Genomic DNA, 26,478 nt, shown 5'->3' with positions numbered 1-26,478 from the left:
ATCCAGTTGCAAAGGGTGGTGTTGGGTACTAGGTCCAGGAGTTTGGAGATGGACTTGCATGGAATTATAATGTTGGAAGTTGAGATCTGGTCAATAAACAATACTCTAGCATAGGTGTCTTTACTGTACAGATACTCCAGAGATGAGTGTAGGGCTTGGAAGATGGCATCTGCAATGGCTGATTAGAAATAAAAGATGAAATAGAAATATTTGTTACCTTACTGCCTGCATCATTACTCTTATTGAATATTACTTCCTATCCCACCAAAAAAGTTCTTTCCAAAAAAAAGTGAATGTAGTTATGTCTAAGCATGTGATTGAATTAAGCTGCAACAATGTAGGATTATAATGGCTGTAGTATTTCATATTCTTTTGTGGCAGCATTTCAATATACTTGACTGATTTGTTAAGTGCCAATTGTTGATGAAATTATCTAAGGATTTCCCTCAAGGTCTGGTGCAGGGTTGTTGGTTTTTATGTTTATGAATTTGTTGGTACTATGTTCAACAGCAGTTGCAAATATGGAAGCACCATCAATTATGATTATCATTATGATGAAATTGGCCACATCAGAATAATTTACTGAAACCATCAAAATAAAGCAGACCCAGTCTATAAGCAAGTAACCAGTCAGATATAGTGAATGTTTAAGAGAAAGGGCAAGCAACATCCAGTTGCAGTTTGTGCGGAGACCAGGGTTCAGTCTGTCAAGTTGTCTTGAGTTTATTTTCTGAGAATTACTCAGCTGAAGTCAATTTATCATTAGAACAGTTGGTTACAAACCTAGAAGCTGGATTAATTTGTGTATTTTATGGCAGAATTCCAAGCTTTGATGAAAAGAGGGATTATATGTGGTCGTAATGAAAGGTGCCAAGGCTACATGTACATTGTAGGAGTCATGTATCTATTTTCTGTTTAATGTGATAATCTGTCACGTGGTTTGGAGCATGGTGGAAGCAAGTGAGTATATTCATGCTTAGTTAGTTTGGGTTAATCTAGTTGAGAGGGGGTAAGCCATGGGGTGATATTTTCTTGGTGTGTGCCTGCGTGTGTGCAAGTCTTGTGCGTGCGCATCTGTGAGTGTGTGTGTGCGTCTGTGTGTCCGTGATGATGGATTTTTCATGGCTTTTTACAAGGCACGGAGCGAGAAAGACAGACATTTTTGCAGTATATGTCCTCACACAGACATTTTCGCAGTATTTTCCCTTTATTTTATGAAGTCGAGTTGCAATCTCGACACTCAACCCGGCATCGGTGGAAGGTGTACTTGGGAGTGGACCCGACTAGTTTCGAACCCGGGAACCCCCGCTCTTGGGTGCGGCGCTGATGTCGTTGCGCCACCAGCTGGCCCGATTTTGAACACTATTCAATCACTAATTTAGTTTTGTTAGGTTTTTTTAATCTGAAGAAGGGTCTTGGCCCAAAATGTCAACAGTTTACTCTTTTCCATAGATCCTGCCTGACCTGCTGAGTTAATCCAGTATTTTGTTGGTTTGAACACAGTTTTGAATGGTCAGCGCTGCTTGTCCATTGGGGACCATTGCTCGATCATATGGTGTTGGCCTGAGGGTTCATCGCTTTGTTTTATTGACCTGCTGAAATATTCCAATTGCTGACATTTGAATTTGAAGGCTGTTTGTTCGGTGTGGTTTAAGCATCGAGGCTGCATAGACAGTTTGTTGTTTACTTTTATTGAATGGAATATTGCCGGATCTGCGGGTGAACAAAGAGTTAATTGCGAATGGTGCAGCTTGAAAAGGTAATATGAGTGAATCAAAGCATGGAACTGGCACCAGCAATCCTCACGGGCTGGCAAAAGAGAAATTAAGCTTGCTTTAATGGATAGAAAGGAAAGCCTTGAAAAGGAATATGAAGCAAATGTGAACAAAATTAAAGGTTTAATATCATCAACTAAGGATCTTCTGAGAAATAAGGAAAGTGTCTTACAAGTGCAGTTCGTCCTGAGGACTTGATTAGTCTCTGTGAGGCTGTTGCTAAGCAACATCACATGCTAATCACATTACTTCCCAAGTTTGAATGGGAGAGACCAGATAGATGTTTTCAAACGTTGGTCGATATTGTAATGCCTTCATAGGGGATGTGAAACAATAGTTGAGCAAAACATGTTGTACTGAAGTTATGTTTCTGCAAGGAGTAAATTATTGTCTCACCTTGCATAAGACAATGCTTCTCAAATTTCTAGGCATGCTTTGACTATGCTTATAGCAGAGGACTCACAAGATGACATAGACCCGAGCAACAGTGTGTCAGCACTCAGAAGTTCTGCAGGCAGAGCATCTTCTGTATCTAATACCCTCTGTGCTCACATTATAAATAGAGGCTATATTAATCACACAATAACAAATATTGAAGGACAAACATATGCCCGACGAGCAAGAGGAACGGCAATGGAAAAAGGAGGAGCAGATTAAGTTGCGGGAAGAAATTGCCGCACAGGTAGCCAAAGTTAATGTACTAATGCTTCAAATAAGGCAAGTGCTAAAAGCGCTCCAGCAGGATAATCCTATGGTGTGAGTTCCTATATTGAAGAGGCACAGAGAAAAACAAAAACATCCAATGTCAATGCTGATATATTCGTTCCTCAGATCTCTGTGAAACATGAACAAGACCCCCAAGAGGTAGTTCAGGATGTTTACTGTCATCCTGCACTAATGAGGCACGCTGAACCTATGTCATATCTAACAACTCAACGTGCTCACAGGGACATTAACTTATAGCATGGAAACACTCTTGTGAGGTCAAATTAGTATTACTGATGTGAAGAGGTAAAATGAAATAACCTTATTGGTTACGCAGTGCATTTAGTCTTTGCCTAAAAGAGAGATTCAAATCTTTGATGGAGATCCATTGCAGAATTATGCATTCATGAGGGTTTTTGAAAATAGTGTTAAAGGCAAGACTGACAGCAAAAGTGCCTGCCTCTATTTCCTTGAACAGTACACAAGGGGTTGCTCTAGAAAACTTGTCAGAAGTTGCCAGCATGTCGACCATAAGAAAGGATATGTAAAGGCTAAGGCTTTACTTCAGGGACGTTTTGAGAATGAAGAAAAATTGCATCTGCCTACATGCAAAAAAACTCTTTCTTGGGTACCTATCAAATCTGAAGATGTAAAGCTCTTCAGGAGCTATAGTCTTTTTCTTAGAGGCTATTCCAATGCCATGGAAGACGTACAGTACATACGTGAGCTGGACAATCCTGCTAACATTTTGATTGTCGTAAAGAAATTGTCCTATATACTTAGAATAAATGGAGAATGGTGGTATGAACTCCAAGGACAGCCAACCATAAGATTACTTTCACTGATATTGTTGATTTTATTGAAGGGCAGATAAAGATTCCCACACACCCAGTATTTGGGAATGTACAGGATGTTACATCACTGGCATTAAGCAAAGCTGTAAACAAAATTAAGTCACAATGTCATTCCAAGGCTAAAGGAAGTAGCTTTGCTGTCACTGTGAGAAGTAAAGCTAAAACTGAACCTGGGAACTAATGGAAGGGAAATGGTCTTGTCAGCCAAAAGGGTTTTTTGTTCTGCAAGGGTCCTTAGCTAGAGAAAGTGGGTCATAGTGAGAAGATCGCCTTCCTAAAAGAAGACGAAAACGGCGTCTGCTTTGGCTGTTTGTGTACTGGAGTACAGAACACATCAAGAAAGATTGCAGGAAGCATCTTTTATGCAAGATATGCAATGGCAAGCATCCCAGCATACTTCATATTTGCTCCCACGAGAAGCGTGCAGAACTGAAACAGGCCATGAAAGAATCTGACACAGCAGTGAGTGGTGCCCTGGTATCCAATGGCCTTGCAGGGGCTAGTGATCATGATTGTAAATTTCCCATAATTCCAGTACAAGTAAAGTCTAGGAAGTGTAGCAAGCCAGTGGTTACTTATGCTTTCCTAGTTCAAGGAAGTGTAGCAGTGGGCTTCATGAACAACCTCAGCTTCACAGTAAGGTCATGCATTCTCTTACATACCATGGGTCAAGAGAAGATTGTGTATTTCTACATTGTTTCAAGATTGGAAGTGGCTGGCTTAGATGGTGAAAACTATTGTGATCTACCTAACATCTATGGGCAGGAAAGTATGCCTGTCCACAGAGGGATTACAAAGGATGGTCACACCTGAAACATGTCCATTTGCCAGAGTTTGAATCAGAAATTGAACTGGTGATAGGGACAAGTGTGCCTAAAGCATTGGAGCCGTTGTAAGTGATTTGCAGTGTTAATGATGGACCCTATACAATTAGAACAATGCTGGATTGGACTGTCACAAAAAGAGAAAATCTGCAGATGCTGGAAATCCAAGCAACACACAGAAAATGCTGAGGAACTCAGCAGGCTGGGCAGCATCTATGGAAAAGAGTAAACAAACATCTTGGGCCGATACCCTTCATCAGAACTGGAGAAAAAATTGAGGTCAGAGTAAGAAGTTGGGAGGGGAGAAAGAAATGCAAGGTAGCAGGTGATAGGTAAAACCGGGGAGGGTGGGGTGGGGGGAGTAAAGAGCAGGGATTCAGTCAGTGAAAGAGGTGAAGTGCTGGAGAAGGGGGAATCTGATAGGAGAGGACAGAAGGCCATGGAAGAAAGGGAGGGGGAAGAGCACCAGAGGGAGGTGATCGGGTGGTAAGGAGATGAGAGAGGGGAATGGGGAATGATGATGGAAGGGTAGGGCCATTACCAGAAGTTGGAGGAAATCTATGTTCATGCCACCAAGTTCGAGGCTACACAAACGGAATACAAGGTGTTACTCCTCCAACCTGCGTGTGGCCTCATCACGGCAGTAGAGGAGGCCATGCACTGACACGTCGGAATTGGAATGGAAAGTGGAATTAAAATGGGTGGCCGCTGGGAGATGCAGCTTCTTCTGGCAGACGGAGCATAGGTGCTCGGCAAAGTGGTCTCCCAATCTACGTAAGGTGTCACTGATGTACAGGAAGCCACTCTGGGAGCACTGGATACAGTAGTGTCGCCACACCTGAAAGGACTGTTTGAGGCCCTGAATGTTAGTGAGGAAGGTGGTGCAGGGGCAGGTAGAGCACTTGTTCTGCTTGCAAGGGTAAGTGCTAGGAGGAAGATTAGTGGAGAGGGGTGAGTAGACAAGGGAGTCACTTAGGGTCAAGCGGAAGCGGGGGAGGAAAAGGTCGTGGGATCCCATTGGGGAAGATATGGAGAATTATGTGCTGGGCATGGAGGCTGACAAACTGATTCGAGAATGATTCCAGGAATGAAAGGGTTACTGTATGAGATACGTCTGGCAACTCTTGGGTGGTATTCCCTGAAGTTCAGGAGAATGAGGGAGGGATCTCATAGAAACATTCCAAATGTTAAAAGGCCTAGACAGATTAGATATAGCAAAGTTATTTCCCATGGTAGGGGAGTCTAGGACAAGAGGGCACGACTTCAGGATTGAAGGATGTCCTTTTAGAACTGAGATGTGGAGAAATTACTTTAGTCAGAGGGTGGTAAACCTGTGGAATTTGTTGCTACAAGAGGCTGTGGAGGCCAAGACATTGGGTTCATTTAAGGCAGGGATAGATAGGTTCTTGATTAGCCAGGGCATCAAAGGGTATGGGGAGAAGGTAGGGGAGTGGGGATGACTGGAAGAATTGGATCAGTCCATGATTGAATGGTGGAGCAGACTCAATGGACCGAATGTCCTACTTCTGCTCCTACATCTTATGGTCATGTGGATGGTAGGTAAGGAGAAGAGGATTTCTATTGCTGGTGGAATGACGGGAGGATAGGGTGAGGGCAAAGGAGCATGAAATGGAAGAGATGAATTTGAGGGCAATGTTGATGGTGGAGGAAGGGAAGCCCCTTTCTTTGAAGGATGATACATTCTTCATTCTGGAATGAAAAGCCTCATCCTGAGAGCAGATGTGGCAGAGACGGAGGAATTTGGAGAAGGGGATGGCATTGTTTACAAGTAACAGTGGGAAGAGATGTAGTCCAGGTAGCTGTGAGTGTCAGTGGTTTTAAAAAAGACATCGGTAGATAAGCTGTCTCCAGAGAGAGAGAGAGAGAGAGAGAGATAGGGAGATTGAGAAATATGAGGGAGGTGTCAGAAGTGAACTAGGTAAGTTTAAGGGTAGGGTTGACGTTGGAGGCAAAGTAGAAGTCGGCAGGTTCCACCTGAGCGCAGGAAGCAGCACCAATGCAGTTGTTGATGTAGCGCAGGAAAAGTTGGAGAGTGATACCAGTGTAGGCTTGGAACATAGACTTTTCCATGTTGCCAACATGGCTGCGACCTATGTGAGTGCCCATGGCTGCACCTTTTGTTTGAAGGAAGTGGGAGGAGCTGAGGAAGAAATTATTGAGAGAGGATAAATTCTGCCAGATGCAGGATTGTGGTGGTGGAGGGGAACTGGTTGGGTCTGATGTCTGGAAAGAAATGGAGCTTGAGGCCTTCCTGGTGGGGAATGGAGATGTATAAGGGCTGGATATCCATAGATTAACGCTGCCCTTAACTACATCTCTTCCATTTTGTGCATGTCTGTCCTTACCCCATCCTCCCGCCACCCCAGTGATAGGGTTCCTCTTGTTCTCACCTACCACCCCACCAGCCTCCACGTCCAACACATAATTCTCCATTACTTCTCATCTCCAATGGGATCCCACCACCAGGCACAACTTTCCCTCCCCACTCCCCCCTTTCTGCGTTCAGCATGGATTGCTCTCTGTGTGTATTCTTTGTTCTTTCGTACCTCCCTACTGATCATCCAATTGGCACTTACCCTTGCAAGCAGAACAAATGCTACACCTGCCTCTACACCTCCACCCCTCAGTACCATTCAGGGCACCAACAGTCCTTCCAGGTAAAGCAACACTTCACCCTTGAGTCTGTTGCAGTCATTTCCTGTATTCGGTGCCTCTGGTGTGGCATCCTGTATATTGGTGAGACCTGACGTAGATTGGGAGACCTCTTCACTGAGCACCTATGCTCCGTCCACCATAAAAAAAAGTTGGATCTCCCAGTGGCCACCCATTTTAATTCCACTTCCTATTCCCTTTTGGACATGTCTATTCATGGCCTCCTCTACTGCTACAATGAGGCCACACTTAGTTTGGAGGAGCAACACCTTGCATTCTGTCTTGGTAGCCTCCAACTTAATGGCATGAACATTGGTTTCTCAAACTTCTGGTAATGGCTTCCCCCTACCCCCTCACCACGCCCCATTCCCATTTCCCTCTCTCATCTCATCTCCCTTCCTGCCCATCACCTCCCTCCAGTGTTCCTCAGCCTCCCTTTGTTTCATGACCTTTTGTCCTCTCCTATCAGATTCCCCCTTCACCAGCCCTTTATCTCTTTCATCCATCCACCCCAGCTCTTTACTTCACCCCTCCCCCTCCCAATTTCACTTATCACTTACTACCTTGTATTTCTTTCTCCCCTCCCCCCACTTTCTTACTGTGCCTTACCTTTTTTTTCTCCAGTTCTGATGAAGGGTCTCAGCCTGAAACTTCGACTATTTACTCTTTTCCATAGTTGCTGCCTGGCCTGCTGAGTTCCTCCAGCATTTTGTGTGTTGCTTGGGTTGGACTGTGAATGGACCACTGTTAGAAGGTCATGGCAATGGAAAAAGACTGTGCACAGCTAGAGCAGACAGTTAATAGGATCTCAGTTTAGAACTTGGATGAGCTTTGGCAGCAGCAATTCAAGGCTAATGTTCCTGAACGTAGTCAAGATGAATAACTTGGTTTGTCGGGAGAAAACTGCTAGTTCATGGAGCTGGTTACAAATTCTGCAAAACTGGTCGATGGCCATTACCAGATTAGTTCGCCTTTTGAGAAAGAAGGAAGTTAACATGCCTAATGACGGGAAGATTGCTCAATGGCTTGCTTTAAATCAAAGGAAGGGATTTAAGAAGGATTTGTCATTTTGCACTGACTGCACAGCTTTCATGAACGATGTCATCTCCAAAGGTTATGCTGAAAGAGTGCCAGCAGAGGATCTGGAATGCAGTAATGGGAAAGTCTGTTATATTCCACATCGTGGTATTTATCACGCAGAAAAGGATAACTTTGTCTTGTGTTTATTTGACTATGCAGCGACTTTTCAGGGATTATCACTTAATGTTCAGCTTTTACAGGGACCAGATCATACTTGCTCACTGATTGGACTCTTGACCAGATTCAGAAAAGAACCAGTGGTGATCATGACAGATATTGAATCAGTGCTTCATTGGGTTAAAGTACCAGTGGAAGATGCAGATCTATTGAGATTTCTCTGGTGACCTAAAGGTGATCTCAATCAAGATATGGTGGACTTCAGAATGGTGGTACATCTGTTTGGAGCAACTTCATCACCAAGCTGTGCCAATTTTGGTTTTATTCTGCAGACAACATTGAAGAACAGTTCAGCCATGAGATGCTGGATTAAAATTTTGCATTGCTTCTTGGTTGATGACTGCCTTGTGCCAGCGTCCTCCGAGGAAGAAAGCAGTGTGTCTGTCTATTGTGACCTTATATCGATTTGTGCTCAAGATGGCTTTTGACTCTCAAAGTGGATAAGCAACAGACATAGTGCAAGTTGTGATACCAGAAGGGCAAAGAGCGAAAGACATGAAGGATTTAGATTTGGATAAAGATATACCTTCAGTGGAGAGAGTATTGGGTGGGCATAGTGCATTCAGTCTGATACTGTCAAGTTTAAGATCATGCTCACAGACCACTCACTAGAAGGAGGATCCTCTCCACAGTTAGTTCCTTATATGGTCCTTTACGAATCTTGAGTCCAGTGGTGCTATTTGCTAAGAAGATCCTACCAGATCTCTCTAAGAAGGGGCTTGGCTGGGAGGACACTATACCAACATCAGTTGCTCAAGAGTGGACAAGCAGACTTTGCTAGATGTTTGAAACCCCAGATTTTGGACCGGTTACCGCTGCACAGTTACACTATTTTACAGATGCAAGTGAAACTGGCTATGGAGTAGTGATCTGCCTATTGTTGCACAGTACACACTCACAGGTGCACAGTGCGTTTATCATAGGAAAATCTAGGATAGCAGTACTGAAGTCAGTTTCTATCCCTTGTATGGAGCTCATCACTGCTACAAAGGAAAGCCATACAGGCATATTGTGAAGGAAGAGTAACACTTCCAGATTCATGACTTCAGTGTTTTGGGCTGATAGCACTTCCATGCTAGAGTATATCAAAAATGAAACTTCCAGCTTCTGAACTTTCATTTTAGACATAAGTTCAGAAATTGTTAAGGTCTCTCAAGCAACTTAATGGAGGTACATAAACTCGTCAAGCAGCCCGGCAGATGTGGCCTCTGGAGGGTTGAAGGTGAAAGCATTCCTGAAGAATCGGACATGGATGTCAGGGCCTCAGTATCTTCTTCAGTCTGAAAGTAAATGGGCTGTGAATCCAGATTGGAGAACTTCTGCTACATGACTGGAAAGTCGAGAGGAGTATTACAATGAGTGCCATGCAGATTGAAGAGTAGGTGGACGTGGTAATATGTATAATCTATCACTTGATTGGACCCATTTAAGAAAGACAGTGGCCTGGATTCTTAGAGTTAAGAACCTGCTCTTGTTTCTTAGTCAAAAGAGGAAGCAAGTGAACAATGTTGTTGCTCAGTCTGACTGGATGAAAAACAGCAAGGGTTTTCATTGAGGCGGGAGAGAGAGAGAGACTGCGAAAGTCGAGGTTATCTCACAGTGGAGGAGCTCAGAAAGGCTGAAATGGAGATCGCTGGGTTTTGCCAGAGTAAGGGATTTCCAGATGAACCTCTATTTTTCACATGTAGGAGTAGACTAGTTTGGCCCTTTTGAGGTGAAGAGCAGAGGAGTACAGTGAAGAGGTATAGGGTCATATTCACCTGTCTAGCTATACGAGCTGTTCTCAATGAAGGCGTATCTTTAGACACCAATTCCTATGCTAATGCACTTTGACGCTTTACAATAAGACAAGGACAGGTTAGTGAGCTGCACTCTGATAATCAACAAACTTTGTTGGAGCTGAGCGTGAGCTGTGAGAAACCGTTGAGAAGTGGAATCATTCACAGATCAATGATGTCCTTCATAAAGGGATTAAGTGGATTTTTAACCCCCCCCCCCCCTGCTGGTTCACATCATGGAGGGACATGGAAGAGATTGATCAGGTCTGTGCAAAAGATCCTCAATTCCACCATGAAGGTACAGAATCTTGACAAAGGGTTTTCACAGAGTCCTTTGAGAAATAGAGGTTATTATCAATGGTTGTCAAATTTCAAAAGCATCCACCGATCTCAATTATTTGGAAGTATTAGCACCCAACTAACTGTTGCTTCTGAAGATCTCACCATCTTTAACACCAGGAGAGTTCCAAAAGGAAGACATTTGTTCTCTCGTAGATGGAAGCAGGTCCAATACTTGTTAAACTTGCTTTGGAAGCAGTGGGTCAAGTTGTATTTGCCACAGTTACAGGAACGTCAGAAATGGTCAGGTATAAAATGCAATTTCCTCCCAGGAAGCATTGTGCTTATAGCTAATGACGCAGTGCCTCGACTCATGGGTCATGGGAAGAGTATTTTATTTCTTCCAGACAGAAGAGGATCTGTGCAGCAGGTGTGCATCAAGACCACGACCAGCTATCTGAACAGGTTTATAACCAAGATCTGTCTTCTACAGCACAGTTGTCACCAAATTCTTCAAGGCATCATCAAAGGCTGTGGATGTATCAGGAGTTTCATAGTCTATTGAGGGTTAATCTGTGGCATTCAAGACTGTTGATCCAGAACTATGCAAGAAATCAAGGTATGACCTTTGGAAGGCTGTTATAAGGGTGAAAAAAAACAATTTTGATTTAAAATTGGAGATAGTATTCGACACATGTCAACTCTGGCCAGGTCTGCAGGCCATTGCTTTCTACAAGGCGAACCCTAACATCATGAGTGGCTATGGAGGTTCATTCTGAGAGTAGCTCAATGCCTTTTGTATACCCTTTGAAAGGGAAAATAAAATTACACCTGTGTGAAACCCTGCAGTGTCTGGTGCCCCTGAAATCTCTGTCTCAGAGGCCAATGTCAGAACATCTTTCAACCCTCGTATGGCGTTAGGCCCCAGTGGCGTACCTTGTAGGGCATTCAAAATGTGTGCCAACCTGCTGGTGGGAATGTTCAAGGACATCTTCAGTCTCTGACTCCTACATTTGGAGCTTCCCACCTGCTTCAAAAAGGTGACAATCATATCAGTGCCTAAGAAGAGCAGGTTGAGCTGTCTTAATGACTACCACCCAGTTGCACTCACATCTACTGTGATGAAGTGCTTTGAGAGGCTGTCATGCCCAGAATCAGCGTCTGCCTAAGCAAGGACCTGGACTTGCTGCAATTTGCCTGTCACTACAATCGGCCTCCAGCAGGTGCAATTTCATTGCCTCTCCACTTGGCCTTAGATCGCCTAATGTCAGGCTGCTGTTTATTGATTACAGCTCAGTGTTCAACACAATCGTACCCTCAGTTCTAATCAACAAACTCTAAAGCCTGGGCCTCTGTACCTCCCTCTGCAACTAGATCCTTAACATCCTCACCAGGAGATTAGGGTCAGTATGGGTCAGAAATAATATCTGCTCCTCGCTAACAGTCAACACTGGTGCACCTCGAGGATGCATGCTTAGCTCACTACTCTATTCTGCCTACACCCATGACTGTAGGGCTTGGCAGAAGTTCAAACGGTTCTATAAATTTACTGATTCTACAACTATTGTTGGCAGAATTTCAGATGGTGACTAGGAGGTGTACAGGAGTGAGATAGATCAGCTGGTTGAGTGATGTCCCAAAAACAGCCTTGCACCCAACGTCAATAAGATGAAGGAATTGATTGTGAACTTCAGGAAGGGGAAATCAAGGGAACATACACCAGTACAGTGCTCATCGAGGGATCAACCGTGGAGAGGGTAAGTAGTTTCAAGCTCCTGGGTATCAACATCACCTGAAGACCTATGCTGGATCCAACATATTGATGCAATTACAGAAAAGGCACATCAACGGCTATGTTTCATTTGAGGAGGCTTAGTATGTCACCAGAGACTTGTTAATTTATACACGTGTACTGTGAAGAGCATTCTAACTGGTTGCATCACTGTCTGCTATGGAGGGGCCACTGCACAGGATCAGATGAAACTTCAGAAAGTCGTAAACTCATCGAGCTCCATCATAGAAACATAGAAAATAGGTGCAGGAGTAGGCCATTCGGCCCTTTGAGCCTGCACCGCCATTTATTATGATCATGGCTGATCATCCAACTCAGAACCCCGCCCCAGCCTTCCCTCCATACCCCCGATCCCCGTAGCCACAAGGGCCATATCTAACTCCCTCTTAAATATAGCCAATGAACTGGCCCCAACTATTTCCTGTGGCAGAGAATTCCACAGATTCACCACTCTCTGTGTGAAGAAGTTTTTCCTAATCTCGGTCCTAAAAGGCTTCCCCTTTATCCTCAAACTGTGACCCCTTGTTCTGGACTTCCCCAACATCGGGAACAATCTTCCTGCATCTAGCCTGTCCAATCCCTTTAGGATTTTATACGTTTCAATCAGATCCCCCCTCAATCTTCTAAATTCCAATGAGTACAAGCCCAGTTCATCCAGTCTTTCTTCATATGAAAGTCCTGCCATCCCAGGAATCAATCTGGTGAACCTTCTTTGTACTCCCTCTATGGCAAAGATGTCTTTCCTCAGATTAGGGGACCAAAACTGCACACAATACTCCAGGTGTGGTGTCACCAAGGCCTTGTACAGCTGCAGTAGTACCTCCCTGCTCCTGTACTCGAATCCTCTCGCTATAAATGCCAGCATACCATTCGCCTTTTTCACCGCCTGCTGTACCTACATGCCCACTTTCAATGACTGGTGTATAATGACACCCAGGTCTCGTTGCACCTCCCCTTTTCCTAATTGGCCACCATTCAGATAATAATCTGTTTTCCTATTTTTGCCACCAAAGTGGATAACTTCACATCTATCATGGGTGACTAGCCTCCCCAACATCGAGGACACCTTCAGAAGGTGATGCCTCAAAGGTGTCATTCATCATTAAGGACCCCATCACTCAGGACATGCCCTCTTCTCATTGCTACCATCAATGAGGAGGTACAGAAGCCTGAAGACACACTCTCAACATTTTAGGAACAGCTTCTTCTCTCCTGTCATCAGATTTCTGAATGGGCAATTAACCCATGAACACAACCTCACTTTTTATTTTGCTCTCATTTTGCAATAATTTTTAATTTATATATTTAGTATATATTTCAATGTGTTATATATATATTTATATATTTTACATGATTATTTTTTAATTATATATTGCAATATACTGCTGCCGCAAAACAACAAGTTTCACAACTTACGCCAGTGATATTAAATCTGAGTGATATTACGGGCTTGAAGATCCTGTTGTAGATGTAACTGAAGTGGTGCAGTGTTTTTTAATTATTTTTCCCCTTTGGAATCTGTTGGAATTCATGCTCTTTTCATTTTGACTGTTTACTATTCTGTATACATTAGACTTGATAAAATAATTTCCTCTGATCCTTGTGCATGTAGATTGTTGTGGATTAGCAACTGTATTGGGTGCATTCAACAGTTTAGCACCTTATGGGACTGCTTATATGATTACAATTTTGATTTTCTTTAATGTAAGACAAATAAGTTTTTAATCATTTATAATGAATAGGGAAAGAACTTGGCATTAATATTAGGATCCTAGAATTATATATGTTGATCACTGAAACATTTCTGAAAATTATACCTTGATCAGATGAATAGATTTAAAATTTTGGCCAGCATCAATTTGTTTTTGATCTCTTGTATGTACTTGAACTGTCTTCAGATTCCATCTCTGGCCTCTGGTAACTTTTTTGTTCTTTGGTCTTTGAGTGGTTTGATTGGAGCGACTGATGTGTACAGGAGTGCTTTGGTGAAGAATGGCTCCGCAGCCTGCAGTGGACTAGCAGCATGGCTCTGAACTGAATGCTGCTGGATGCTTGGTTTAATATTTGATTCTTTGTGTTGTTTTTTGTCATTTGTGTAATTTATTACCGTTTGGTTTTTTGCACGTTGGGTGTTTGATCTTTTCTTGAATGGGTTCCGTGGTGCTTCTGTGTTTTGTGGCTGCCTGCAGGAGAATGTTGCAGAGTTGTATTCTGTATGCATACTTTGAACATAAATGGACTTAGAATCTTTGAATCTATCGAACCGCAACTGTTTGGTAATAAAATACCATTTTTCTTTAAGCTATTAACTATTTAAACAGATTAATGCAGCCAAGAATGTTACTTCTTGAGCTTGCTCACACTTAATTCCCAAAATTGTGTCACACATGCTATATCCTTGCACAGTTATTAAAGCTTTCAACTTTGTTTTCCTTTAGAAAGCTTGTTTCTTTAGAACCTCCAGTTTAGATGGTGCTACCAAATGTGTGCAACAGCTCACTGGTAGTTCACAAGGCAAGAAATTTGATTTAAGATATTACTAATAACACCTTTTCTGAAGTAAATTGTGTTAGATTATCGCATCAAACAATGAAGTGAGTTTGTGGCATGAGCCGTGGTTGTGTGTTGCAGAGTCAACGCAGATGGAGGGATCCATCTGGAGAGGAGTTCCGCTGTCTGCACAAACCAGCCTGGGTGTGAGGTTGGATTGCTGTGGGTGCCGAGCCGATTTGAAAAGTTTGAGAGCGGCTTTGTGCTGGGCAACAAAATCTGTACCCGGAGCACTCGCTGTCCACAATGTTCACTCTCTCTCCATAATGCCGGAGCCTTTCACTGCAGTAGTTCCTGGGTCGAAATGTGAGGTACTATCTGTAGCTTGGACAACATAAGCACTGGCTCAGATAGAATGGAAAGACAGGGTGTTGGGATCGGAGGCGAGAGCCGATTTTGCTCACTCTTCATGATGGTCACTCCACTTTCTATGCTGCTGTGGCTATGAAGACTGCCCCGGCTGCTGTGCTCCATGTTGACTAATAAGATGAATTGTTACTGAGGACTTGGGCTTGCTCGGGGGTTCTGATCTGAGGATTCAATTTGGTGCAGAATGTTGTTTCTTCAGTGGTTTGCATGATTTGTGTTTTGTTTTCCCCTCTTCTCCTCCCGCCCCTTTCTCTTTTCTGGAGGAAGTCAGCAAGCCAGGCGGCATCTATGGAAAAGAGTAAATGGTTGATGTTTTGGCCCAAGACCCTTCATCAGGACTGGAAAAAAGATTAGAAGTCAAAGCAAGAAGGTGGGGGGAGGGGAGGAAGAAGGACAAGGTAGTAGGTGATAGGTGAAACCGGGGGAGGTGTGAAGTAAAGAGCTGGGAAGTCGATTGGTGAAAGAGATAAAGGGCTATGAAGACTGCCCCCAACTGCTGTGCTCTGCACTTGCTAATATGATGAATTGATACTGAATTGGGTTCTATTGTGTTTCTTGCTTTGTAAGCAAACCAATCTCAAGTTTGTATAATTAATACATTCTTTGATAATGTACATTGAACTTGAACCTTGTTCATTCATATACATACATCTCCATCTGGACTCTCAAACTTTTCTTCCACTTGTCTTCTCTGAATTTCAAGTCAAATCTTATTTTGATAAGCATTATTAGCTCTCGACTTGAGTTTTCTCCCTTGGGAATGTGCTTCCTTTACAATAACTGCTAATTTATGTCCCTGGTCTTAAATAAAGAATTTTATCAGCTCTGGCCTTATTAGCTTAAACTTTCGTGCAATGCCCTGTTTCGTCGTGCTAAGGGCTTTAGTGCTTTTTCTTTCAGGTAATCTTCCTTTATTTCATGCTTATTTAAAATTCTGAGAGGGCTTGATAGGGTTAGGGGAGAGTTGTTGCTTTATTTTCTGCAACAATCTAGAACCTGAAACCGCTGAACTAAAATTAAAGGATCGCTCATTTACAACATGAGGAGAAATATTTGTTTGGTGGGTCATATGTATTCGTCCTTTGAGACAGAAAATACCAATGGAAGTAGTGTGAATATTTTTAAGACTGGTAGATGGATGGATCGATAAGTAAGGCGGAGAAAGGTTACTTTGTGTAGGTAAGAATGCAGAGTTGAAGTTACAGTTGGATCTTATTGAATGCCTTGTCACCTTGAGGGTCCAGAATGACCTACTCTTGATAACTATTTTGTATGATATTTGTATGTCCTTTCCGCACTAGCCTACATGAATTTAATATTGTATTTTGTTCACAAGGCATTATTGTAACTGTGTACATTTTTAATTTCGACCAAGTGTTTTGATCACTGTGATCTATGCAATAAATGTCAAGCACTTCACAGAACTCACTCTCAAATAGACTTTAAGGTTTGGATAATTCTGAATAGATCTGCATGCAGACTTTTAAATATCTTCTTTCGATACATTCTCAAGTAACTTAATTTGTTTTTATGATTCAGGAGATTGATGGGGATGATGGAACAGGCCTGGAAGTCAGTGATCCAGACGTAAAAAGTGATTCGGATATTCCTGATGTTCCACCCTCGAATGACAGCACTCCAGAAGTATTCAAAAAGGCATTATCAGGGTTATCTTCAAGGTAACCATTTTGGTTTGTAATGAATTGATATTTTACTTTCTACCATTCACCAGTCTCTCTCCCCAAGCCATTATCTCGTAACATGTAAGAAAATTTGAGAACTTGGAAGATGGGGAATTAAGCAACTAATTCAATATTTGTAAACACGAAGAATTCTGTAGATGCTGGAAATTCAAGCAACACACATGAAAGTTGCTGATGAACGCAGCAGGCCAGGCAGCGTCTCTAGGAAGAGGTGCAGTCGACGTTTCGGGCTGAGACCCTTCGTCATTCAGGACTTCTTTCAGTTAGTCCTAACGAAGGGTCTAGGCCCGAAACATCAACTGTACCTCTTCCTAGAGATGCTGCCTGGCCTGCTGCGTTCATCAGCAACTTGGTGTGTGTTGCTTTAATTCAATATTTGTGTTGAGTTTGTAATCATCTTTTTTTATGACAAGCAGGGCAAGGACATTCTGTGCAATGAAAGGAAAGTTAAGCAATTCTCCCTCAAACACCTGTTTTCATCTCTGAGAGAAGATGAAAAAGAGCTAATGATCCACTCAGACAATTCCACTCAGCTGTAGCCTTCGGCCTTTCCTTGTATTGTATGAAACCACATTGATCGGTACTTGTCTGAATTTGGCTAATTTTTTCCCCTTGTTAAGTGCCTATGTTGTTTCTTTCCAATATCCAACTTGAACTTATTCTCTACTGTACTCTCCCTTCCAGCTTTTATTTTTTTGAAATTGTTAGACAATTTTGGTGTAGTGAGTAAGCTGCTGCCTTGTAGCTCTAGCAGCCTAGGTTCAATTCTGACCTTTGCTGCTGTCTTTGTAGTTTGTCAGTAGTCCCTGTAATTGCTTGAGTTTCTCTCCTCCTGTTTCCATTTACATCCTTGCTAAAGACGTTGATTGGTAGATTAATTGGGTCCTGTAAATTGTCTCTAGAGTGTATGGATTTTGGAGTAGTGAGAGGGAACTGAGGCAACACACACAAGATGCTGTAAGAACTCAGCAAGCCAGGCAGCAACTATGGGGGGGGGGGGGGGGCGCGGTGAAGTACAGTCAATGTTTCAGGCTAAGACTTTTTTTCATTGATGGCCTCTTCCAGCATCTTGAGTGTGTTGCTTGGATTTCCAACACCTGCAGATATTCTCTTGTTTGTGAGGGAACTGAGGCATTGGCTCAAGAGGCTTCGATGAGAAGAGGTGGTAGCCAAGAACCTGAAGGTCATTTTGGATCGTCCATTGTGTGTGAGTTGGCCAGTGTTTGATCTTGAGGCCTGAGGTTTCAGCAAGGAGGCGAAGTGTGTAGCAGGTAAGAAAAGATAAGGTTTTTTTTAATTGCTAACTCAAAAGATACCAAATACAACCAACTAAATAAAGTAGGGATAAAGGATCAGGTGATGTGTTGCAGTTGCATGATGGTGGACTCTATTGTGGTTCATGGTGACCTCATCTGCAACAAATATTGGTTGCTTGAGGAACTTGGGCTTAAAGTAGATGACCTGGAATCTGAGCTTCAAACACTGTGAAGCATCAGGAAGGGGAAGAGTTAGTTACCTGGACACTACGTTTCAGGAGGCAGTTTCACTGATTAGATTCTGTCTGTAGCCAGAAACATGAGGCTGTGACTGCAAATGAGGCAGTTAAGAAGATCCAAGAGATAGTGCTAGAGGAGCCGTCTGAAATTGTTGCTCCCTGTGAGGGTGAGAATGGGGCTGTAGGAAAGGTGAGCAAACAAATTGTGGGACCATGGCTCAGGAAGGACCACTAGAAAATGATGCTGGAAATGTAGTAATGGGGAACAAGGAAATGGCGGATGAACTAAAGTATCTTGCATGAATCTTCACTGTGGAAGATGGGAGTAGCATGTAAGAAATTCGAGAGTGTCAGGGCAGAAGTGAGTGTATTTGCTATTACTGGAGAGAAGGTATTTGTGAAGCTGAAAAGTCTGCAGGTAGATAGGTCCCCCAGACCAGATGGACTACACCCTAGGATTGTGAAGGAGGTAGCTGAAGAGATTGTGGAGGCAGCAGTAGTGATTGTTCAAGAGTCACTTAGATTCTAGAGTGGTTCTGGAGTACTGGAAAATTGCAAATATCACTTCACTCTCTAAGGTAAAAGGCAAGAAATTATTGGCCATCTAGCCTGATTTCAGTGATAGGCAAGATATTATTATTAAAGATGAGTTTTCGAGGTACTCGGAGGCACATGATAAAATGGAACAAAGTCAGCATGGGTTTTCTCGAGGGGAAGTCTTGCCTAACAGATCTGTTGGAATTCTTTGAGGAAACAACAGACAGGATAGACAAAGGAGAGTCAGTGGATGTTGTTTATTTAGATTTTCAGAAGGCCTTTGACAAGGTGCCACACATGAGGCTGCTAAACAAGATAAGAGCCCATGGTATTACAGGAACAATGCTAGCATGGACAGAAAATTGGCTGACTGGCAGGTGGAATAAAGGGGGCCTTTTCTGCTGGTGACTAGTCGTGTTCCACAGGGATTGATGTTGGGTCTGCTACTTATCAGGTTATAGGTTAATGATCTAAATGTTAGAATTAATAGCTTTGTGGCCAAGTCAGCAGATGATACAAAGATAGATGGAGGGACAGGCAGTATTGAGGAAGTAGGGAGTCTGTAGAAGTACTTAGACAGATTAGGGAATGAGAATTTTATTGTAGGGAAGTGTACACTGACTGGCACGTATTCAGGGAGGCTGCAACCAATGGCGACTCTACCAACGGCATCAGTGACTAGCTACATCAGCAAGTGCATTGATGATGTCACTGTGGCCGAGACCATCCCTACACGCGCTAACCAGAAGCCGTAGATGACCGCAGAGGGTGTGTGCGCTGCTGATGACTCGTGACTCCGCCTTCAGAGCAGGCGGCAAGGTAGCCCTAACAACAGCGAGGGCCAAGCTGTCCCGGGCCATCAGAGAGGCAAAGCGTGCACACGCCAAGCAAATCCGCAGCCACTTCCAGGACAACGGCGTCACACGACGCATGTGGAAGGGCATTCAAGACATCACCAATTACCAAGACAACACCATCTGCCTTTGATGATGCCTCCCTCCCAGATGCATTGAACAGCTTCTACGCTCGTTTTGAGACGGAGAGTGACGTGGCAGCGAGGAAGACCACCTCTCCTCCAAATGACCAGGTGCTGTGCCTTACCGTGGCCGATGTGAAGAGAACCCTGTGCAGGGTCAACCCATGGAAAGCTGCTGGACCAGACAATATTCCTGGCAGAGTGCTTAGAGGATGTGCAGACCAGCTAGGAGAGATTCTCACTGACATCTTCAACATCTCCGAGCAGCGCCGTCGTTCCTATGTGCTTCAAGGCCGCCACCATCGTCCCCATGCCGAAGAAGTCTTCAGTGTCCTGCCTCAACAACTACCGTCCCGTTGCACTCACATCCATCATCATGAAGTGTTTCAAGAAGCTCGTCATGAGGCACATCAAGACCCTGCTGCCTCCCTCACTGGAGCCCCTGCAGCTCGCGTACCGTCCCAACCGTTCAACAGACGACGCCATTGCCATCACCCTCCACCTGGCCCTAACCCACCTGGACAAAAAAGACACGTACGTTTGAATGCTGTTCATAGACTTCAGTTCAGCATTCAACACAATCATTCCTCAGAAACTGATTGGACAGCTGAGCCCTCTGGGCTTGAACACCTCCCTCTGCAACTGGATCCTAGACTTCCTGACTGGGAGACCTCAGTCAGTCCGGATCGGGAGCAGCATCTCCAACACCATCACGCTGAGCACGGGGCCCCCCCAGGGCTGTGTGCTCCATCCACTGCTGTTCACTCTGCTGACCCACGACTGTGCTGCAACACACAGCTCGAACCACATCATCAAGTTCACCGATGACATGACTGTGGTGGGTCTCATCAGCAAGAACGATGAGTCAGCATACAGAGAGGAGATGCAGTGGCTAATGGACTGGTGCAGAACCAACAACCTGTCTCTGAATGTGAACAAGACAAGAGATGGTTGTTGACTTCAGGAGGACACGGAGCAACCACTCTACGCTGAACTTCAACTGCTCCGTAGAGATCGTTAAGAGCACCAAATTTCTTGGTGTTCACCTGGCGGAGAATCTCACCTGGTCCCTCAGCACCAGCTCCATAGCAAAGAAAGCCCAGCAACGTCTCTACTTTCTGCGAAGGCTGAGAAAAATCCATCTCCCACCCCCATCCTCACCACATTCTACAGAGGTTATATTGAGAGCATCCTGAGCAGCTGTACACTGCCTGATTCGGAAATTGCACCGTCTTGGATCGCAAGACCCTGCAGCAGATAGTGAGGTCAGCTGAGAAGATCATCGAGGTCTCTCTATCCGCCATTACAGACACTTACACCACACGCTGCATCCACAAAGCAAACAGCATTATGAAGGACCCCACGCACCCCTCATACAAACTCTTCTCCCTCCTGCCATATGGCAAAAGGCACCGAAGCATTGGAGCTGTCACGACCAGACTATGTAACAGTTTCTTCCCCCAAGCCATCAGACTTCTCAATACCCAGAGCCTGGACTGACACCAACCTACTGCCCTCTACTGTGCCTATTGTCCTGTTTGTTATTTATTGTAATGCGTGCACTGTTTTGTGCACTTTATGTAGTTCTGGATAGGTCTGTAGCCTAGTGTAGTTCTTGTGTTGTTTTTACATAGTTGTGTAGTTTTTGTATTGTTTCATGTAGCACCATGGTCCTGGAAAACGTTGTCTCGTTTTTACTGTGTACTGTACTAGCAGTTATGGTCGAAATGACAATAAAAAGTGACTTGTATGATCATTTGTTAGAAGGAATAAAGAAATAAACTGTTTTCTAAATGGGGAGCAAATTTAGAAAATGGAGGTGCAAAGGGTCTTGGGAATCCTACACTAGGACTTGACAAAGATTAGTTTGCAGGCTGAGTTGGTAGTAAGGATGCAAATGCAATATTAGCATTCATTTCAAGAGGACTAGAATGTAAAAGCACGGATGTAATGCACATACTTTAAAAGGGATTGGTCAGACCCCATTTGGAGTATTGTGAGCAATTTTGTGCCCAATTTCTATGAAAGGTGGTCATCATCACAGCTTGTCACACCAGACAGCCAGCTGCTCTAGTGTTGTTTGGTTGATGTTGAGCAGGTCAGTGTCAGTGTCAGCTAAATCAGGTGAGAGTGGGCAGTTGTGCAGAACGTGTTCAACGTTCTGCACCCTTTCGCCACACTCACAGGATTCGCTGGTCTTTGAACCCCACTTCACCATGTTGTCTCCCGTCCTACAAACTCCTGCCCTCGCTCTGTTGAGAGTGCACCACTTCCGTCTGTCAAGCAGAGTCCCGTCTGGTAGTACTTCTGTGGGGTCTTGCACTGTATTGTTTGGTGGGGTTCTGGCTCCTGTTTGTTGCCAGAGGTCAACCCTGTATGTTTGGAGGGATGTTCTATGTAGTAGTTCCTGCGCTGTAGCAAAGTTTTTCCTTGATTTCAGGCGGTTGGAAACTGGCACATGATGATGTAGTGGCTGCCATGGATCCGAGTTCTGTTTACCCTTTTCAATTTTTGTTGTAGTGTGTTTTCGGATCTCTGAGGGAGCAATGCCTGCAAGTCTGTAAATGATGTTAGTGGGTGTGGGGCTGCCATTGGAGAGAGTCCAGAGGTTGTTTATAACAATAATCCTGGAATGAAAGGGTTAATATTTGAGGCACATTTGATGGCTCGGAGTCTGTTCTCACTGGAGTTGAGAAAAATGAGGGGGTTGGGGGTGGAATTCATTGAAACCTACCAAATACTGAAAGGCCTAGATAGAGTGGATGCATAGAGGATATTTCCAGTAGTGGGAGAATCTAGGACCACAGGGCACAGCCTCTGAATAGAAGTATGTCCATTTAGAACATAAATGCAGTCTAATTTCTTTAAGCTGAGTGAGGTGAATCTGTGGAATTTATTGCCACACATGACTGTGGCATTCAAGTCATTGGGTTTAATTAAAGCAGAGGTTCTGATTAGTAAGGACATTAAAAATTAAAGGGAGAAGACAGAAGAATGGGCTTGAGAGGGAAAATAAATGGCCATGATTGCATAGCAGAGCAGACTCAATGATCCAACTCTGTTCTTATGTTTTATAATCTGGTGTTGTTATTATAAGCTATTTCAATAAGATCAGCACAATGAAGACAATAATGACATACTTTTCTCATTCCACAATTCTACTATTAGCTTCTCCATTTGGACAGGTAGTTATGATGCATGTAAATGTGCTCCATTCCTGCTTCTGTCAGATGTACTGTACTGACATACTAAGCACAAAAATCTTTGCCATAATAAGATACTTTAACAAATATTATCTCTACAAACATTTTTTTATTGATTAAAGTCACTACCAAGTATTTTGCAGTCAATGATGCACTTTGGAAGTGTAATCATTGCTATTATGTAGGGCATATGACAGTCAGTTTGTGTATATTAAGCTCCCACAATTAGCTTTTTTTTATGGTAGTGTTAGAGGAATGCATAAGGGCCAGGATGCTAAGAATTATTCTCCTTAAACAATTACCTCAGGGCCTCAGTTTAGCATTTCATTTAAAAAAGATACGTCAGTTCAATATTTGGAAGCCAGCCAAAACTTGTGTTCAAATCTTTTGGAATGATACTTGACCCAATAACTTTCAGCTCAGTTTCACACAGTGCCATCTGTTGTTCAACTGACATTTGATGCAATTATCTTTCACTTCATGGCAGAACTAAAAAGTTCAAAGTACCTATGGCACCATATACTACCCTGAGATTCGTTTTCTTGTGGGCATTCTCAGTGTAATGAAGATACACCATATAATCAATGAAAATTGCACACAAGGTGGGCAAACCTCAACGTCCAAAAGACAACAAACTGTGCAAATACAAAAATAAACAAACAAAATAATATTAATAATAAATATTGAGAACATGAGATGGAGTCCTGGAAAGTGAGTCCATATGTTATATACAATATAGGAACGTAGATTCAGTTTCACTATCTACTACTAATCCATCTAATTTAACTCCTTTATAATATTATTGTTCCAAACATAGCTATTTTCATAATGTAATACTCTGGTTATAATTTCTACTGCTATACTGTGTGATAGTTGTTTATATTAGCAGTTTTCTGTAAAAGCAATGTGCGATGCTGGAAAGTGTGTTTTGGCTTCAGCTAAAATAAGAGGCCATGTTGTCCGTCTCTGGAATGTTGTGTCAGCCGATCAGGATTGTGGGATGTGAGAGAAGGTTCTAGAGAGCTGTGGGGAAGTGTTTTCTGAAGGACAGTAGTCTGTTTTGGGGTCTTTTGGCGGGAGCTGCGGAGCGGGACACAAGGAAAGATGCTGCAGAGTGCTGTTGGAAAGAGAGTCTCTGTTGCAAGAAGTGCTTTGTGCAGATGAATGGCTCCAAGGAGGAAGGGCTAATTGTCCTGAGAGCCAGTTCATTCGAGATGGTCTTCAAGGGGAGTTCGAAATGTGGGGGGTGCTTTTACGCCGACTGTGGGTCCAGCACGTGAGTAAAGAGATATACCTGCCAAACTACTCTAGTATGAGCTCCAATGTTATGTGCTCATTGGACTGGTTTAACTGTAATGGCTCTTTTATCTTCTGTAACTGTTATATTTGAAAATTTGGTAAATATACTTTATAATTTTATGCTAGTATATGATCTGCCAATTCTGGGCTACCGATAACTGTGTGTGGGCAGTATTTACACAGTATTCGCTCACATTGAGGTTCCTTTAATTGCAACATCAGGACGTTTCTGTTTGGTTGAACCCCAAATCATATCAACTCTAGACATACATTGTTTATAAAAGCTGGCCTTCTCTCCGCTGAGTCATGTGGCTGTTAGCAGAGTTAGCTAACGAGCCACGTCTGTATACAAACCCCGGTGAGGGAGTTACTTTAAGTAACAGTGAGAAGTAGGGGTTGATTTTGCTTTGTTTATTTTGTCTCAGATTTATTGGTAAGAGTTGGGAAAATGCAATTTAACATATATATGTGATAGATGCAGGGCCTTGAATTAAGTTACTGAAGGCTTATTTTTAACCTTTTTTTTCAACAAATGCTTTTGAAAAAACCAGAATAATTGGTCACCAGGTGTGGGGCAATGGTTTTCTTTGTTAAAAGAACAATTAATATATGCAAATGATTTCAGATTACCAGGATTTTTTTCAGTTTGTTTCCAGATGGCAGGCAAATCATATATCAAGAAGAAAAACACACTTTAGATCACTCCTTGCAATACCTGTAGTCAAAGTGTTTATTATGGTAATTTCTGAGACATCTCTCCAGTCTCCGGGAGCCTATTAGAACATAGAACAGTACAGCACAGGGCCAGGCCCCTCGACCCATGATGTCTGTGCCGAGCATTATGCTGAATTAAACTAATCCCTTCTGCTTGCACGTGATCCATATTCCTCCATTTCCTGCATAATCATGTGCCTACTGAAGGCACTTAAACACCTGCTTCCACTACAACCCCTGTCTGTGTTTTCTAAGCCCTTATGTCTCTGTGTTTAAAAACAAAACTTGTCCCATACATCATCTTTAAACTTTGCCCCTCTCACCTTAAAGCTGTGCCCTCTAGTATTTGACATTTCTGTTTTTGGAAAATGATTCTGGCTGTCTGCAGTATCTATGCCTCTCATAATTTTATAAATGATATACATTTCTCTCAGTTTCTAAAAAATATATGCTGCAATGAACTTTGCAATATTTTCTATGGTTTGAGAATTTTAGGGGTTATAGTAGGGGTATTCACACCAACGTAACTAGCCAGAATTACTGGAGGACCTTCTGAGACTGCATTGTAGTACTGTAATGCTGAGGATTGATTTTTGCACTTGCAATTTGCTGAAGAAATCAGCCTGCCTTCATTTTGGGTCATCATTTTATTGCCTCCCCATCTGTTACCTGTGCTGTAGTGCATTGTTTTAAGTCAGGGATCCCCAACCTTTTTTGCACCACAGACTGGTTTAATATTGACAATATTCTTGCAGACCAGGGGGTGTCCAAGTAGGGTTAAACTCACCTCAACATGTCTTTTACAGTTAGGGTTGCCAACTTTCTCACTCCCAAATAAGGGACAAAAGTAGCAGTCAAATTGCGGGACATGTTACCCCAGGAAAAGACTACCATGACCACGAAGCCTTGCGTGGGCACCTGTGTGTGCACGCGTGCCGATTTTTTTTTTTCCCCCACAAATCGGTTTTACCTTAATCTTACCAACTATACTGTACATACATTATTTCTATTTTATATAGGCTGTGTATTTATCATATCATTCCTGCTTTTACTATATGTTAGTGTTATTTTAGGTTTGATGTGTTATTTGATATGACTTGGTAGGTTATTTTTTGGGTCTGGGAACGCTCAAAAATTTTTCCTATATAAATTAATGGTAATTTCTTCTTCCCTTCATGCCATTTCGGCACGAAAGGTTTCATAGGAACGCTCTACCTTAGCGGGGGAAATACGGGACAAACCAATTTAGCCCAATATATGGGATGACCTGGCAAACACGGGACAGTTGGCAACCCTATGTTCAAGTTCAACAGTGCGTGATAGGGAATGAGGAAAAGTGCAGCTGACTCATATCGTTTCCTCGCATGTGCTTTGTGGCCCGGTGGTTGGGAGCCGCTGGTTTAAGTAGTCCATTTAAATAGCTGTAAGTGTCAGCATGCTTCATAGGTTTTCAAGGTGGTATCAATAGCTATCGTTTTGAGTTTTTGTTTTTCAGTGGGCACAGAAAATCTGTTAAAGTGTTTATGATCTAAGTCATAGGAAATATTAAAATATTTCAGGCCATTTTTCTCCTTAAAACTATTCTTCAGCAGGACTGCTTCCTTGTTGCCCCTTATTACCTACAGTAACAAAAATCATGCAGGTTGATATAAAATTTTAATCATCTGGCATCAATTAACATTGGCCTGCATTGCT

At 43.0% G+C, this 26,478-nt stretch overlaps 1 protein-coding gene across 1 annotated transcript in view; it reads left to right on the top strand.

Moving 5' to 3' along the window:
• Window positions 1-26,478, top strand: part of cds1 (CDP-diacylglycerol synthase (phosphatidate cytidylyltransferase) 1) — a 111,516-nt gene that overhangs the window by 28,790 nt on the left and 56,248 nt on the right. The window contains exon 2 of the mRNA XM_072251896.1: window positions 16,396-16,535. Within this exon, the coding sequence (XP_072107997.1) occupies window positions 16,396-16,535 (140 nt within the window). The remainder of the gene's footprint in view (window positions 1-16,395; window positions 16,536-26,478) is intronic.

This window comes from Mobula birostris, chromosome 3 (genome assembly GCF_030028105.1).
Source record: "Mobula birostris isolate sMobBir1 chromosome 3, sMobBir1.hap1, whole genome shotgun sequence".
Lineage (NCBI taxonomy): Eukaryota > Metazoa > Chordata > Chondrichthyes > Myliobatiformes > Myliobatidae > Mobula > Mobula birostris.
Note: the sequence above shows the minus strand (reverse complement) of the source record. Positions and strands in the feature narration are given on the sequence as shown.